This window comes from Nicotiana tabacum, chromosome 6 (assembly GCF_000715075.1).
Source record: "Nicotiana tabacum cultivar K326 chromosome 6, ASM71507v2, whole genome shotgun sequence".
NCBI classification, from domain to species: Eukaryota; Viridiplantae; Streptophyta; class Magnoliopsida; order Solanales; family Solanaceae; genus Nicotiana; species Nicotiana tabacum.
Window position 1 is genome coordinate 146,724,721 of NC_134085.1, and position 16,516 is coordinate 146,741,236.

The 16,516-nt window shown below is 38.6% G+C and overlaps 3 protein-coding genes across 3 annotated transcripts; 1 reads left to right on the forward strand and 2 right to left on the reverse strand.

Annotated features, from left to right (window-relative positions):
* Nucleotides 1-8,973: 8,973 nt before the first annotated feature.
* LOC107763103 (WRKY transcription factor 22-like) lies at nt 8,974-9,759 on the forward strand. The gene has a single exon (XM_016581542.1). It carries the CDS (start codon nt 8,974-8,976, stop codon nt 9,757-9,759), a length of 786 nt encoding a protein of 261 aa, XP_016437028.1.
* A 1,634-nt stretch (nt 9,760-11,393) lies between these two features.
* On the reverse strand, nt 11,394-13,208 carry LOC107763107 (protein yippee-like At4g27745). Its single transcript, XM_016581545.2, has 4 exons — nt 13,037-13,208; nt 12,594-12,739; nt 12,315-12,472; nt 11,394-11,754 (listed from the first exon to the last, which is right to left on the reverse strand). Exons 3-4 carry the CDS (start codon nt 12,405-12,407, stop codon nt 11,527-11,529), a joined length of 321 nt encoding a protein of 106 aa, XP_016437031.1. The 5' UTR covers nt 12,408-12,472; nt 12,594-12,739; nt 13,037-13,208; the 3' UTR covers nt 11,394-11,526.
* A 1,039-nt stretch (nt 13,209-14,247) lies between these two features.
* Nucleotides 14,248-15,290, reverse strand: LOC107763108 (protein yippee-like At4g27740). The gene is made up of 2 exons (XM_016581546.2): nt 15,012-15,290; nt 14,248-14,630 (listed from the first exon to the last, which is right to left on the reverse strand). The coding sequence occupies exons 1-2, from the start codon at nt 15,105-15,107 to the stop codon at nt 14,406-14,408; spliced, it is 321 nt and encodes a 106-aa protein (XP_016437032.1). The 5' UTR covers nt 15,108-15,290; the 3' UTR covers nt 14,248-14,405.
* Nucleotides 15,291-16,516: the final 1,226 nt, after the last annotated feature.

The following is a 16,516-nucleotide window of genomic DNA, read 5'->3' on the forward strand; positions in this document are numbered from 1 at the left end:
GAATAAAAAAGGAAATCAATGAAAGTTTATATTGACGATATGTTGGTCAACGCCCTGCGAGCATAGGACCATTTGTAACATTTGCAGGAGACCTTCGACATACTAAACAAATACAACATGATGCTAAACCCAGAGAAGTGCACATTCAAGGTCGGATCGGGCAAATTCCTCGGGTTTATGGTATCCAATGGAGGGATTGAGATCAATCTCGACAAAATAAAGGCCATAGAGGACCTCACCATGGTGGACAATGTCAAGTCCATTCAAAGACTGACCGGTCATGTAAGCGCCTTGGATCGGCTCATCTCGAGGTCCTCGGACAAGAGCCATCGATTCTCTCGCTATTAAAGAAGAAGAATAACTTTTCTTCGACCTTGGAATGACAGCAAGTTTTGGAAGAACTCAAATGGTACCTATAGATTCCCACCCCTGCTGCACACTTTGAAGGCAGACGAACAAATGTACCTCTACTTGGCGGTTTTCGAGGTGGCGGTAAGTGTTGTATTAGCCCGAGAGGAAGAAGTTACACAATTTCCTATTTACTATGTTAACAGAACTCTAGGGGAGGCCGAATCAAGGTATCCTCACCTAGAAAAATTAGCTCTCGCTTTTCTAAGCGCTTATAGGAAGCTAAATCCGTATTTTCAATGCCACCCTATATGTGTCATAACCTCTTACCCATTGAAGAATATCATGCATAAACCCGAGCTTTCGGGCCGGTTGGCCAAATGGGCCGTGAAAATTAGCGGGTACGATATCGAGTATTGGCCTTGCATCGCCATAAAATCTCATATTTTGGCAGACTTCATGGCCAACTTTACGCTAGCCTTAAAACCCAAAGTCGAAAAGGAACTATTGCTAAACTTGGGGACTACTTCGGGAATCTGGACCCTCCTCATGGACGGTGCCTCCAACGAGAATGGGTCCGAGCAGGGTATCATATTAAAACCACCTATGGGAAAGATAATTAGGCATTCTATTAGAACTGTGAAATTGACTAACAATGATGCCGAGTATGAGGTCATAATTGCAGATCTAGAATTAGCTAAGAGCCTCGGGCCGAAGTGATCTAAGCCAAGTGTGACTCCCTTCTCGTGGTAAATCAAGTTAACAGAACGTTCGAAGTAAAAGATGAGCGGATACGTTGGTAGTTGGACAAATTACAGGTAACCCTACACCAATTTAGGGAATGGACCCTGCAACATGTACCCCGAGATCAAAACAATGAGGCCGATGCACTGGCTAACTTGGGGTCGTCGGTCGATTCCGATGAATTCAGCTCGGGAGTAGTAGTGCAACTAATGAACTCGGTGATAGAAGAAGGCCACGCCGAAGTGAACTCAATGAGTTTAACTTGGGATTGGAGAAACAAATATATAGACTACTTGAAGATATGAAAATTGCCTTCGGATCCCAAAGAATCAAGAACAAAGCCGCCAAATTTAGCTTGATCAAAAGGGCATTGTTCAGGAGGACTTTCTTTGGCCCACTAGCCAGATGCTTGGGACCGGGGAGACCGAATACGCCATGAGAGAAGTTCACGAGGGCACTTGTGGGAATCATTCGGGGGCAGAATCCTTAGTTTGGAAGCTAATCAGAGCCGGATACTACTGGACTGAAATAGAGAAGGATGCGAAAGACTTTGTATGGAAGTGCGACGAGTTCCAAAGACACACCCCAATGATCCATCAACCGGGAGAAATGCTCCACTTGGTCCTGTCTCCGTGGCCATTTATGAAGTGGGGAATGGACATCGTTGGTCCCCTGCCATGGGCATCCAATAAAGCTTAATTCATACTATTCATGACCAATTACTTTTCCAAATGGGTCGAGGATCAAAGCATTCGAAAATGTCCGAGAGAAAGAAGTCATTGTCTTTATCTAAGATCACATAATATGTTGATTTGGGATACCGGCCGAGATTATTTACGTCAATGGAAAACAATTCGTCGACACCAAGGTGAGCAAGTTTTTTGAAGATCACAAGATCAAGAAGATAATATCAATGCCTTATTACCCTAGTGGGAATGGGCAGGCGGAATCAACGAACAAGACTATACTCCTAAACCTACAAAAGAAGGTGACCAGTTCGAAAGGAAAATGGAAGGAAATCTTGCCCGAAATCCTGTGGGCATACCGTACGACTTCGAAATCAAGCACCGGGGCCACCCCATTTTTACTGGTCTGCAGATCTGAAGCCTTAATACCAGTCGAGGTGGGGGAACCAATACACAAATTCCAGTACGCTACCGAAGAGTCAAACGGCGCGGCCATGATTACTAGCCTAGAACTGTTGGACAAACGTCGGGAGGTCGCCATGGTCCGGTTGGCCACCCAGAAGCAATGAGTAGAAAGATACTACGACTGAAGAGCCAACCTCCTACATTGTTAAGTCGGGGGACTTAGTATTGAGGAGGGTAACACTACACACAAGGAACCCGAAAAAAGGGAAACTGGGCCCGAATTATGAATGGTCGTATCGAGTTATCAGAATAACCGGCAAAGGCTCATATAAACTCGAAGAGGGAAACAATATACAACTACCAAACAACTAGAATATGACACACTTAAAGTGGTACTATTGCTAAGGTACAAACTCAATTCCTTTTTAATTATGTTATAAATTGGACTAACGTATGAAAGTAATCGGCCAAGGACAGATGTGGCTATTAGGTCTAAAAGCATGTGTTGCACTCTTTTTTTCTTGAACTGAATTTTCCCCAAAGTGGGTTTTTCGGCAAGGTTTTTAACAAGGCAACCGTAAAACGTGCTACCTTAGATTTGAAGACCGGTCTTAGACCGGAATAGATGATCGTTTGCATCATAGCAATAGTATCCAAGCCCTCACTAGTTCCGCCTCGAATATTGGGGGTTGCTACCCCTAGGTTAAGATCTTTAGCAAGGGAAAAGAAAAATTTATGTGCTAAAAGCCAAGACTTGGTGGTTAGGATTCATTGTAAGGGTCAAACGGCCATATGAATCGTGCCCACATAGTCCACTCTAGCCACGACACAAGTTTTATGCGCCTTCGATCATGTGCCTTGCATATTAAGCAATGAAAGAAATTTCTAATTCCCTTACGCTTTGTTAGTGCGCATTTTGCTTCTTCGATCACTGATCCTAAAATCCCACGGGCTACCTCTGCTCGGGGACTGTCAAGCCCATGGGCTACGCCTACTCGGGAATTGTCGCCCCATGAAAATTCGAACGACCCGAGATACCCAATCCTGGAGGCACCAAACCTATTAGGCGGTGCCCAAATATGAAAGGTTATTGCCACCCTAAAAATTTCTCAGAGACGTCCGAAGTCCGTAACCAGAAAGTAAGGCCCTTACAAAAAATTGAAACCCGCTAAAAGTTTACCCTCTACAAAAATATCATCTAAAAATACTTAAGCATCTTAAAGCCATTTGGTTCTACCGAGGATTTGAATTGCAAGTAAATGCTGAAAAAGTAAAAGACACGGTATTGCCAAAACGGGAAAATTTTATATACTCTAAAATATATTTACAAAGGCACGATAGAACGGCCTCAAAATAAACAAAAAATATATATAAAAAAAATTTAAAAAGAACTAAGGCATCTATGCCTGGTCTTCACCAGGGCTCAACTCTTCGCCAGAACCATCGAAGCCTTCGGGACACTCAGGCTCATAGAGCTTTTTCGGGTGCCGCATATTCTTGTCCGAAGGCATCCCGTTCCGTGATGGCCGAGCTCAGTTGTGCCTAGATATCATCATTTAGTCGAGACCACTAATCAGCTTTAATCTTTGCCACCCGGAGTTGGTTTTTGGCCGATATCAGCTCCACTTTTGCAGCTTCTTTCTTTGAAGCCAACAGGTCCATCCTACCCTTCCATACCTCGGTCGTGGTATTGACCTCATCCATTACAACTCAAAACTAGTCGATCAGGTCTATCTTCTTTTGGACCTGCGAAGTTGTGTTGTTAGTCACCACGACTAACTTCTCGTTTTCAGCCTAAAAGATCTTTACCTTGTCAACCAGATTGGCGTGTTCCCGCTTTAAGGTCGAGGCTTCCTTCTAGGCTTTTTCCAGCTTGGTATGGAGAATCAGGAGGTCCTTGAGGGCCTTGTCCTGCTTCTCACTAAGAGCCTTATACATGTCCTTACAGACCTGCTCTTTGAGCTCGAGCTAGAGCTGGCTGATCTCCAAGTGGGACCGAAGAAAGCTTTCATTATGAAGCACTGAAACCTGAAAAAATGATGAAGTTATCAAAACAAATCTAAAGCTAAACAAGGTTCACAAAGGGGTGCGAAGGGTAAACGCTTACCCGGTTCAACGCTTATTGTGCCTCATTGAAAAGGCTCGACGTTCCCACTTCATTCATCTTCACCTGGTCCTCCTCGGTCACCAGGCATCGAAGGTAGCTAGTTATGTCTACCGGAGCGGACAGGACCCGGGCATCCGTCGGGATCGTAAGAACGACCATCCTCTTGTGCTCGGGGTCCATGCTTAGAGCGAGGAATTGCTTCACTAGTTTTGGGCTCGAACTCGGCTCGCCCGCTCTCGTTGGTGCATCCTTTTTAGGGCATAGTCTAGGCCCCGTGCCATCTCGATTGACTTTTCTTTGCCCATATAGGCCTCTTTGAGCATGGGTTCGGTGTAGGAGGGTGTTTCCACGATGTCAATGACACCAGCTACCTCCTTCGAGGACAGAAGCGGCTTCCCGAGAGGTCGCAACCTCCATATCTCTTTCTGCTTCCCGAGCTAGAGGGGGATCCACCTCGTGGTCATATTTACCGAGTGTTGCTTGTTCTCCCTCATTAAGGATCAACTCATGAGCAATAAAAAGGTCGTCATCCTCGTGCTCGTCCCTGAGTCAGTAGAGGTAATTGAAGTCTGGTACCCTAGACTTGGCACTCTTTTTAATTTTTCGGACCTGGATGGTCAGTTTCTTCTTCTTCTCCTCGGCGTTCGGGGAACCCAAGGACTTTCTTTTCATCTTCTTCTCCTCTTTTGCGGCAGCCCCGGGTTGTCCCAAAGCGGAGGGTTCGGCAAGCAAGAAAGGATCCTCGTCCTCACCAAACGGCCTGAGTTCGGTGGTCTTGGGCAAACCTATAAGAAAAAGGAGACTTAGCAATGCGCAAGCCAATAGTACAAAAGTAACTATTCGGAAAAGGGCCTCAATACGGGAACGAGCCTCCTATTTGCCCTTCAAGAGCTTGCACCATGCGCGCTCAGATTATGGAATTTGTTTGCAGATCCCCTCATTCCACTCATTGAAGCATGGAAGTGCATTAGGAACTAGGGCAACAGCTACTCGGCGACAAATATAGGCAATGAGAGAAAGAACAAAAAGAAATGACAAATACTCGAGAAGGAAAATACTCACGGGAAGCGCTACACTTCTGGGAAAACGGTAGAAACTCGGAAGGGATGAGGTCTTCGGTTTTCACCCAAACGAACCTCCCCTGCCATCCTCAATCTCGGTCCTCGTCGATGCTCGATAATGGAGCCTTGCTCGTGGATTTGCCCAAGGCACACCACGTACCTTTTGCAGAAAACAAAGACTATGGGGTCCACTGGGGCGAGCGTAAAGGGGTAAGTATAAACATTTAAATACCCCTCCACGTGAGAAGTGATGCCGTCATTGGATCCAGGGACGACCACATTCTTACCTTCTAGTTACAGTCTGCTCGGACTATGGGTAGAGTTTTCTCAGTAACAAAGCATATGTATCTCCATGCTTCTTTGCCTCGGTCCTATTGACTAGAGGCTTTCTCGATGTTGAAGTCGTTCCCAATAGAGCAGCCCCTAGGTACGAAGTTCTTCATGGGGGTCTCCTGAGCCACCTCGGGAACGACCACATCGACATCTGTGGCGGGGTGGGAAGATGAAGGAGCAGTTTGCTGAGGCACTGACTTGGAGGTTTTTGCCATCGTAATCTGGGAAATATGAAGGTTTGAAGAAAAATATGAAGGTTTGAAGAAAAATATGAAGGTTGGGTTTTAGATCCAAAGAAAATGTATGAGGATTGAAGATGAAGATATGAAGGTTCAAGGAGCAATGTATGAAAATTTGGAGGAGTTAAAAGCAATTAGAGAGTTCGGTGGTAAATTGTAGAATCGGAAAATGGAAGAAGTAAAAAAGGGTCGAAGCTTTTATAGAGGGAAAATAATCAGTGCGCGACGTTTCGCATTCGAGGACAGTCAACCGAAGATTGATACGAGTTCGAAATCAAAACAACGCGACTGATGGGACGTTTCAATTTACCTGTCATCTCGGTTGTAATGTACGAAGGAAGGAACCGGGGTTCATCTATCGCTTCTTATCGTTTCGGTAAACCTTCTCTCCGAAAAATGAGGGGACTATTTGTGTACGGGAAAAATCGGGGGTAATGTCTACCCTGATATTTTGGTGAGAAAATGGAAGAAGGGCACAGATGCACACGATTGTAATTGAGGTTAGAGACCCTCTATATCGAGATCCAGAAAGAGTGAACGATGTGCTCGTCATCGAGTATGGTAAAGCGACGCGCCTTGGGCCAAGAATGAGTTTTAAGACCTCGGGAAACGCGGTGAACGGTTACACGCGACGGATAGAGGGTTGTGATATTCGCACCCAACTGGATATCACAACGCGTATCTTGCTCGATGTCAGTTATGGATTAGTAATTAACGAAAAAAGGAAGATCTTTACATCTTTTAGACTTATACTAGGGGTAAAACTCTCATACTATATAAAGAGAAAGTTTTTCTTCTGTAACACACACTGTAACACGCAAATCAAAGCAATACAAGTTTATTTTCTGTCTTTTAGCTACTGATAAGGTTCTTGTTCACTTATCTTGTTCTTCATTCACAACTGTGCTCGAACCGAAGGTCCAATCGAGGGCGAGGTCACTGTTCAATCTAAGTTCAGACTTGGCCATAACATCGCAATTGGGTTGATAACTTATCTCGTCTTTAATTCATTTATCTAATATTCTTAATTATTTATATTGAATCAAACCATGTATCCTTAAAACCGCGAACAAATTTAATTGTTATCCAATTTTAGTGTAAACACCGCAAACCATCATAATTATTAGGTACTAGATAAAGTTTGATTACAAAAACAAAATAATCATAAGACTAATCATGAGACTATAATGATATCTATAGAAAAATATCTCAAGTTTTTTTTAATATACGTCAATAAAACACCATATCTACTCTAATTAAGATCCTAAAATAGAGCTTAGCAACATAATGTTCGATTACATTAGATTAATATATAAAACTTGTCTAATGTCTATGGAGCTTAGCAACATAACGCAAGCTTTCTTCAAAATAACACCTAAAATATTTGATGACATAAGATGTACTGTATAAAATTTGTGTAATGTCTATAGAACTTCGAAACATACCGCAGCTTTCTTCAAAATGCTATTGAACTTTTTTAGGTATTAATAATAATTATTGTTATTATAAATCTTGGTAGCCCAAGGGAAGCGGCTTCCGTGAACTAAGGAGTAATGGTCACAATCTCATATATAATATAATGTTAAATCATTGGAAAGTTAACTGGTTATGTTGTTATTGTTGCATTAGAAAGTTAACTGACAATTCCTGTTGAAGGCTCAAGATCACTGGTAGAACGATAACATTTCTATTTAGTCTAGCGAAATCTGTACGCATATTATTCTTCAGAAATAACCTGATTAATACTCTAATTAAAAATTAGCTATAATTTTAAAAGTAATCAAAATTTAGCATTTTTCTATATAAAAATAAAATTTGAACAAAAATACTATAAAAAATCCGAAAAAATTCCAGCATAATATGTTAGAGTTCAAATTTTTTTACATATAAGGTTTCAGCATAATGTGCTCAAATTTCATAATATGCTGGAGTTCCAACATAATATGCTAAAAGTTTTTACGCAAAAGCTCCATGATCCAGTACATTATGCTGGAACTTTTCGTGTTTCAGCTAGGGTGTTTTTGTCCAGATTTTATCTCGGCATAAAACAATGGCTATTTTTCAATGACTTTACAAATGTTGGCTATACTTCAATTACCAATGCGAAAACCAGCTAGCCCATGCTATTTTCACATTATTCTAAGAATCCTTTATCAAAACCAGACATATTTCTGAGTATTATTCTAATACAAAAAATCAGAAAATAGCTAGATTTATAACTGGTAATTGAAAAATAGCCACACTTTCAAAAGTAAATGAAATTTAGAACTTTTTTCATGTAAAGATAAAATCTGAACAAAAGCACAATTAAAAATTCGAAAAAATTTCAGCATAATATATTGGAGTTCGAATTTTTAACATATGAAATTCCAGCATAATGTGCTGGAATTTCTAAATGTACCGGAGTTCTAACATAATATGTAGGAAGTTTATATCCAGGAGCTCCACAATCCAGCATATTATGCTGGAACTTTCCATGTTTCAGCAAAATAATGTCTAATTTTTAATGACTTTGCAAACGCGGACTATTTTCCAATTACCGGTCCAAAAACTGACTAGCTCGTGCTATTTTCACTAACTTAATCGCAATGAATTGGTATTGGTTATATAAGGCTTAGGAATTAACTGAAATAAATCTAAAAGCAATATTACGGAGTATTAATTCAACGCGGATGGGTACTTGTTAGTTGCTACTTCTCAACCTTCGAATTAATTCAGAGGGGCATTTAGTTTAGGTGCATATAAATTGGCTTTTTGGTGCCTCTAACCGCTTGATCAAAAAACACAGAATTTTCAAAAAAGAAAAATCAAATATAATTTACATATAGAAGTATCTAAATTTGTTTCCATAATTATTCAGATTTCCTTACATACATAGTTCAAGAATCGAATCCAATACACTACAATGCAAATCTCCTTGCCGCGTATAGGGAACGGCCCAACCAGTTGGTTTAAACTCCTTATTTTCTATGGAAAACTAAATCCATATATATATATATATATATACAAACCTACATTAATGAAGCCTTCCCCCTAGAAGAAAGTTTTCAATGGATGAAAACGATTGGGATTTGTGGGCAATTGTGAGGAGTTGCTACAACGTCAACAGAGCTATTCCTGATGACGATGTGAGAAGTTGCAACAACGTTAATACCACTGCTCTTATCGATCACTGCGTCGATCAGGACACTAGCCATGGTAATTCTGCTGCTAACACAAACACACCAACTTTCTTTCCAGAACAAAGAGATTGGTTTGGTGATTTTAGTGACCTGTTCCCCCCAGAGAACGAGCATTGTTTTGGGTTAGATGAAGTTTGTTGCCTTTCCAAGAATGTGAATACAAATTCTAGAATTGAACCCCACAACCCAGAAAACAAAACTGAAACTATTCCAAACACTCCACTTGTTGTAGAACACGAGGAGAAGAACAAGAAGGCAAGAGGTTCAATGCAATTATCAAGAATTGAAGAAGGCAAGGCGTTTTCTTATCGTGGAAAGAGTACAGAAAGATATGAAATATTGACTGAGAAATTGAGTGAGGCAGATCAATGGAGATGGAGAAAGTATGGGATGAAGAGAACGGGTGGTTCGCCCTTTCTCAAGAGCTACTATAGGTGCAATGAAGTTGAAAATTGTCCAGCAAGAAGACATGTTCAGCAAAGTTCAACGGCTGCAAACAAGGTGGTTGTAACTTATAGAGGCCAACACATTCATCACCCTCCTCCTAACCAACACATTGCAATGGTACACACAAGCCAAAATGCTAATGCACCAGTGCAAGACCCTTCTTTTCCCTCTTCTACTTCTGCTTCTACTTCGTTATTATTCAACTAACTGCTAAGTTTTTGCAAGAGATAGAAAGATGGATTTTGTGCCTTAGTAAGTCAATCAGGATAGTTTCTAATTTGATTATTGTGCTTTAATTCTCCTTCCTCACTATCTTTTCTGAGCCGAGGGTCTCCCAGAAACAGCTTCTCTACCTTCTTATGGTAGGAGTAAAGTTTGCGTACACTCTAACCTCCCCAGACCCCACTAGTGGGATTACATTGGGTTTGTTGTCGTAGTTGTTGCGTGTTACACTGAATGACCCTCAATTTTGTATTGCATATTGCAAGAGGGCTCTTGCAACTGAAGCAGGATATTCTTCTAATCAGAATTTCTAGTACTATTACTTTCTTATGGTAATTAAGCTTTTTCCTTAACATCTCTATGATTTTTCTAGAATCATTAGTATCTCCTTTGTTCCTAGAAGGAGGATGAAGATGTTAGAATGTCCCACATTGGTTCAGGGAACGGGTTATTGTCTACTAATATAGTTTTAGGCAACCATGTCTCGAGAAGTAACGTTTGGAGTTGAGTTGGACCCCGTGCCATTTTCTTTATAAGGAACTAGTAATAGCTAAACAGATACTCAGAAGCAGGTAAGCTAAATTAACCATACAACACATAAAGCCCAGTCAACCTTTACGTGTTTTTCTATGTTAGCCGGTGCACAGCTATCTGATTTAGCACATCTTTTCTTTCTCAAGGGAATGAAAAATTCATTAGATCTTTGGTTTACTTATGCTATGTAGTCGATAAGAGATGACTGGAAGTCAACAAACTTGAAATTGCACTAAAAATAAAGAGAAACTCATAGTAATGACGAGGCATAAGCCTTACTTATAAGACAGATGTACCAAATGTTATAACTTCTGCATACTTCATTCAAGGACAAAAGTCAGCAATCACAAGAAAACCCTTTTAAAGGGCTCTCGGCTTGAACTTAGGGGCACAAAGGGTGCACTCTCTACCACAAGTATACCCTCCTCCTTCCTCCTCTTCTTATATCTACAACTAACCTCTCACCCGAGTTTTAAAGGCACTGCAGCCAGAGCGAACTCAGTCTTGGATCTACCGGCTTAATGCAGAGTGATTTCACAAAGTGTCACTGTGCAAGGGTGGGATTAAGAGCTTCTAGAAGCTTTGGTAATAGGAAATTTAAATAATCATAGCAAGCCGTCTGGCAGTCTCAACCCTTGGTTTCCTGTGACACCAAGAGAACTGGCTGATGCAGACATAATCAAAAACCTAAAATGTTCCCCTAAGGTTGGCATCTTAACATGCAATCTAGAGCGACCGTGTCCCACAATCAGCTCTGATTCATTGCAGAATTACCCCACAAAGTATCGGGGGCTCTTCAAAAACTATATACTGTTCAACGAGAATTGGGAACAAGGGCGGATCTCGAGTATGATATATGGGTTCCCGGGAACCCAGTAACTTTTGCGTAGATTCTGTATTTTTATTAAATATCTATTTGTGAACCCAGTTATTATTGTATATTAATATGAGATTGAGATAGGAACCCATAAACTTAAAATCCTGGATGCGCCTCTGATCGGGAATACAGATAAATTGAAAAAATGTATAGAAAATTGTTAACTAACAGAGTTGCGTATCAATAAATTTTACTATGAAATAAGAGATGGCAGAAATATTCAATTGAGCATTTGCAATTTTTCAGTTTGGAAAGTTCTGTACAGAGATATATATAGATAGGATAAACATTACTTACATTAAGTACTAGAGATAAAGAATCAATAATGAATTGGTGCCGGTCTACCAATTCTCTTTAACGATTTTAGATTTCTCAAGTATGAATTTCCCTTCCTTGTACTTCTGTGTTTGCTCATAAGCTCGTTCATATTTCCAGCCCAAAACCTCATTGCAATCCCCACAGTATACATCAGCAACAGTATGAAGACCAGTCATGAGATGTCTGTCTTCTTTAGCTCCAACGTTAATATTCATCACATGAGTAAACAGAAAAGCTCTGCCATTTCTTCCCTGAAAATCAATATTTGTTTTCTTTGGACGATTCTCAGAAACAAGATGACCACAAATAAACTAACTAGTTAAAAATTATCGGACACTTCAGCTTAATGTTAAGACTTGACTAATTCTTGAACTAAAAGAAAACAATAATCATTATTCATTACATCCCATGAAGGATGAAGTCAAGAAGTGGTCAAAAGCATCAATAAGAGTGAGCTAATTTCACCTTATTTTTCTTCGTTTCTCATTTAGTTTTTTCCTTAACTACGAGTGAAAGTCATCCTTTACTTTGAGTTCAAGACAAATGAGGGATTTAGTTAATAAAACTCATCTGAAAACACTGGTTTTAAGCTAATGAAAATTGGGAACTAGTACTGAGTAATAAGAGATCAGCACAAAGTTTGACCTCTACTCATTCCGAACAGGTGCAAGCATAATAAATAACTTTGATGTTCGCATGAAAATAATATTATTGCGACGTAAACCACCATATACAAAACACTAACAGAAAAGTACAGTATTTAGACATGAGAATAACTAAAAGTTAACAAGGCACATACGGAATCAATTACCTGAAACGCCTTAGAGACTATATCATCATGAAGAGAAACATGATTGTGACATTTATAGCAGCTGTACAAGCGAGGTCCGACCAATTCATCCATTCAACAAAAATCCAACGATAAATCCCTCACTGATAACTTACCTCAGAAACCCAAATGACCAAATCCTACAGGAAAAAGTTATACAAGGGAACTCAACAAAGGTAACAACTTTAACAAGAGGAGCAAAAGCTAAAGCATAATCCATCAATCTGCAGAGAGAAAGTAAAGAAAACAACAAAAAATTACCTTAGAAGAAAATGCAGACGACCCAGAATTCTGCTCTACAGGATAATAACAACCCCGGATAGGTTTAACTTGCACGGCCGTGATAATAACTTTTATACGGAATTGGGTGAAAGTATCAATCACGAAACTTGGAAAAAAAAATTAAGCTGCTTTGACAAAGACAGGATTACTTTTCATCAATTAACAATACATAAAATTCAAATTAAAATTTTAGTCAAGTAAAGAAAGCTACAAATTACAACAATTCAATATGTAGGATATGACAAGAATCTGAGCTGTAAAAACCGATACAAAACCATCACTGAGGACAATTAAGTTTGTTAAGAAAAAGCAGAAATGGAAAGAAAATGAGTAAAGGCTTTTTATTCTTTGCTTGGACTCACCTACCAATACGAAAATCAGATACCAAACAACTATTTTAATGCTTTGAATATTATACTAACCTGTTCAGTGCGCACTCATGTTCATACTTGCCATTCTTGATTAGAATTAAAGGGTAAGTTAATTAAGAAGATATGCTCCTGGTTTTGAGTTGATTTTGTTGGAAGAGGGAGAGTTCACTGTTGTATACAGCAGTTGAGTCATATCGTGGCCGCCCTGCCGCCCTCTCATTTTGGGTCGAATCTTTATTGGGCCGAACATTTATTTGATGGGTATGACTCATGAAAAAGGTAAAAATAGTACGGACTAGCCAGTATTCGGACTGGTCATTCAAAAATAGTCAATATTTGTAAAGTCATTAAAAAATAACCATTATTTTACTGCAACACGAAAAATTCCAGCATAATATGTTGGAGATCGGTGCACCTGAGTATGAACTTCTAACATATTATGCCGAAACTCCAACACGCGAAAAGTTCCAGTATAATATGTTGGACCGATATATTATACTGGAACTATACTGGAATTCCAGTACACTTATGCTAGAATTTTAGTATATTATACTGGAGTATTTTTCCGGATTTTGAACAGTGTTTTCGTTTAGATTTATCTTTAAATGAAAAATGACAAAAATTTTATTACTTTTAAAATTGTAGCTATTTTTGAATGATCACTTATAAATCTAGCTATTTTTGAATTTCTCTTGTGAACAAGCCCAACAATGGTCCCATTCTAACGAGTCTCGACTGATGGCGTTTTCTTTCTATTTTAATTATTTTAAAATATTTTCTAGTGTCCCAAATTGATTGTCATATTTTTTTAAAATTTTGAGTTGCTAAAAAATATGTTCACTATTTTTGAAAATTAAAAAGTTCTACAATTTTCAATATTTTTCTTATGTTGAAGATAAATATGTCATATCTAAAAGGAGGAGGGCATCAACTTATAAGATGCAATGTTCTACCCGAAGCCTATTGGTCCACCGAAAGAAACAAGCTGTGTTGATCCATTATCCAATTTTACCAAAACGAAGACCATCATTTTCAGCTATATTTCGGATCTTATACCTCATGGTCCACATATAATTAGACTTCCAAGTCTCCCAAGGTTGCTTAAAATGTTAGATTATCCACACTTTTAATGGAAGATATGGCATATAATTGATTAGACCACAAATATCATCTTATTAACCCTTCCTCATATATTAACAGTAAAACAAACATTCACGCTTCCAAATAATATTAAGACAGTTCTTGTATGATTATGCTTGCAATTAGACAAACTGCTTCTTGTATTATAAAACTTACCCAGTTATTACATATCAGGAGCAATGTAGCATGAAAAAAGAGAGATTAAAACTTAAAAGTAGGTTTTTAACGTCGATATTTACATGGCCAGAAATTTTATTAATTTACAGATGAGTACTGATCATCAATATTCTTTGAGAATTTTGGCAGTCTCGATAATGAAGCGGCCTTCCTTGTACTTTTGGGAGGGATCATAAGCTTTAACATACTTCCAACCCAACTCCTCCCCACACTTGCTGCAGAATATATCAGCAACGCTGAAGTAACCCGTCATTAGTTGTCTATCTTCCTTTTTCCCCACCACTACATTCATTGCATGCTTGAAAAGATATGCTCCTCCTGATTTTGCCTATGTAAATTAATTTATCAATTCAATTGAAATCAATATACAGTTAATAATCTAACCAAAAATAATTGTTTCGATCCAAAAAAAATGACCTTATTTTCCTCGTTAGTTGATTTAAGTAAAATGACGTTTTTCTATATTTAAAATTAATTTAACTTGAACTCTTCATTTTAACTTTGATTACAAATTATTATAAGTATACAAATATTGTGACATATTTAAAATACAAGTTTCAAATTTTTTATAGCCACATAGGTAATTTTCAAACCTATTAGTTTCAAAAATCTTACTTTATTTCTTTTTTTCTTAAATTTTATGTCAAGTCTAACTATAATTTAGGTGATATAAATTAAGACAGAGGAAGTGAAATTTTAGAGTAATTACCACAAAACGTTTAGAGAGAAGATCATCTCGAAGAGCAATCGGATTCCGGCAACTCCTGCAGCTAAACAAAGGGTGGCTGTAGGAAGCGTCCGCCATATTAATTAGTAGTTGAACAAAAAGATGACTAATATAGTACCGTACTAATTTATAAGGGGAAACAAAGAGAGAGAAGGGCTAATTTAGTTGAGTCTGATTATTGTATGTGACGCTTTTATTTATAGGAGTATAGGAAATGGAGGAACAAGTAAGAGGACATGACCAAATGCATAGCTTTATGCTGTGGAAAAGTAGTACTACTATACCTTCGCAAGGAAGATGGCTTTTTCTTGGCAACTGCTCTTGACAAGGATAGAGGATAGGGGTTGGAAACTTTGAGATGGAGACTTTTTTGTCTTTATTTGTGGAAAATGAAGACCTTAATGAATGAATGCTCAACTCCATTGACTTGATTTATTAACTTTATCTGCTTCAGTTTATATAATAAAGAAATATGATATACATTTTAAACATACTATAATTGTCACATAACAAAAAATAAGGAAATAATGTACTATCTCAATTTCAAAATTTCCCGTAATATTAGTGCAGTCACTAACTTTTGCCCTTGAGAAACAGAAGGTGAGCATAAAATTAAAGTCATGGGAAACCTCTCTATGGGATGTGCTCCACCTTCGTAAGCACAATCAGTGCTTTCATTTGGCAAATAGCATCAAAACTAGTCGACAATTCATTACAAAATAAAAATAATGAGAGCAAGGCCTAAATTAACAACTATTTATTTATGGAGAATATTATTTGGCATTATACAATTGTTGACAACCTCTTGAGAGGCCAACTCGTAGCAGCTCGCCCCTTGTCCCAAACAAAGTATACATCAAATGAGTCACTAAACCAATTTTAGAAGTAGGGCAATTATAGAAGGAACAGTGAGAAGAGACACTGACAGTCGACAAAAAAAAGGATGAGCAAGAGATGTGGTAGAAAATGCGCCCCCCCCCCTCCCCCACAAAAAAGAAAAAAAAAGAAAAAAGAAAATCAATAGAATGTAACACACAAACAATTTTTCTTCGAACTCTTCTTTTTTTACTCTACCTCTTTCATTCTTTTTTCTTGCCTGATAATGATGGAATTCGATCGCCATTTCACCATTGTAGCTCCTCAATTTTGACAGAAGAACAAGCAAATGAAGAAGAAAGAGATAAGTCAAAGAGTTCGGAGTCTTCGATGTGTTTGGCAAAGTTATCAAACAAAACAATTAAAGGGTTGATTGATAAAGAGCCACATGTTCAAATCGCAACGGGTTGATAAATATTTTGATTGATCAAATCAGAACCATCTGATTAGAATCCAAGGAAGACTAAAGAATGATAAATTCTGGAAGCTTCCCACACGGTAAAAGACTCTACATGTGAGAGGAATAAAAGTTGGTTAGGTTGTTATTTTTGTAGCCAATATAAACAATACACATAGGATAGACATCATTCTTTTTCTTTTCTTTACTAGAG

What these genes read in the sequence shown, in the direction of transcription:
- LOC107763107 (XM_016581545.2), bottom strand. Translation starts at nt 12,407, where the DNA reads ATGGATGAATTGGTCGGACCTCGCTTGTACAGCTGCTATAAATGTCAC. An exon ending in TAGTCTCTAAGGCGTTTCAG is followed by an intron (nt 11,755 to 12,314) that starts GTAATTGATTCC and finishes ATTGATTTTCAG; the next exon opens with GGAAGAAATGGCAGAGCTTT.
- LOC107763103 (XM_016581542.1), top strand. Translation starts at nt 8,974, where the DNA reads ATGGATGAAAACGATTGGGATTTGTGGGCAATTGTGAGGAGTTGCTAC.
- LOC107763108 (XM_016581546.2), bottom strand. Translation starts at nt 15,107, where the DNA reads ATGGCGGACGCTTCCTACAGCCACCCTTTGTTTAGCTGCAGGAGTTGC. An exon ending in TTCTCTCTAAACGTTTTGTG is followed by an intron (nt 14,631 to 15,011) that starts GTAATTACTCTA and finishes TAATTTACATAG; the next exon opens with GCAAAATCAGGAGGAGCATA.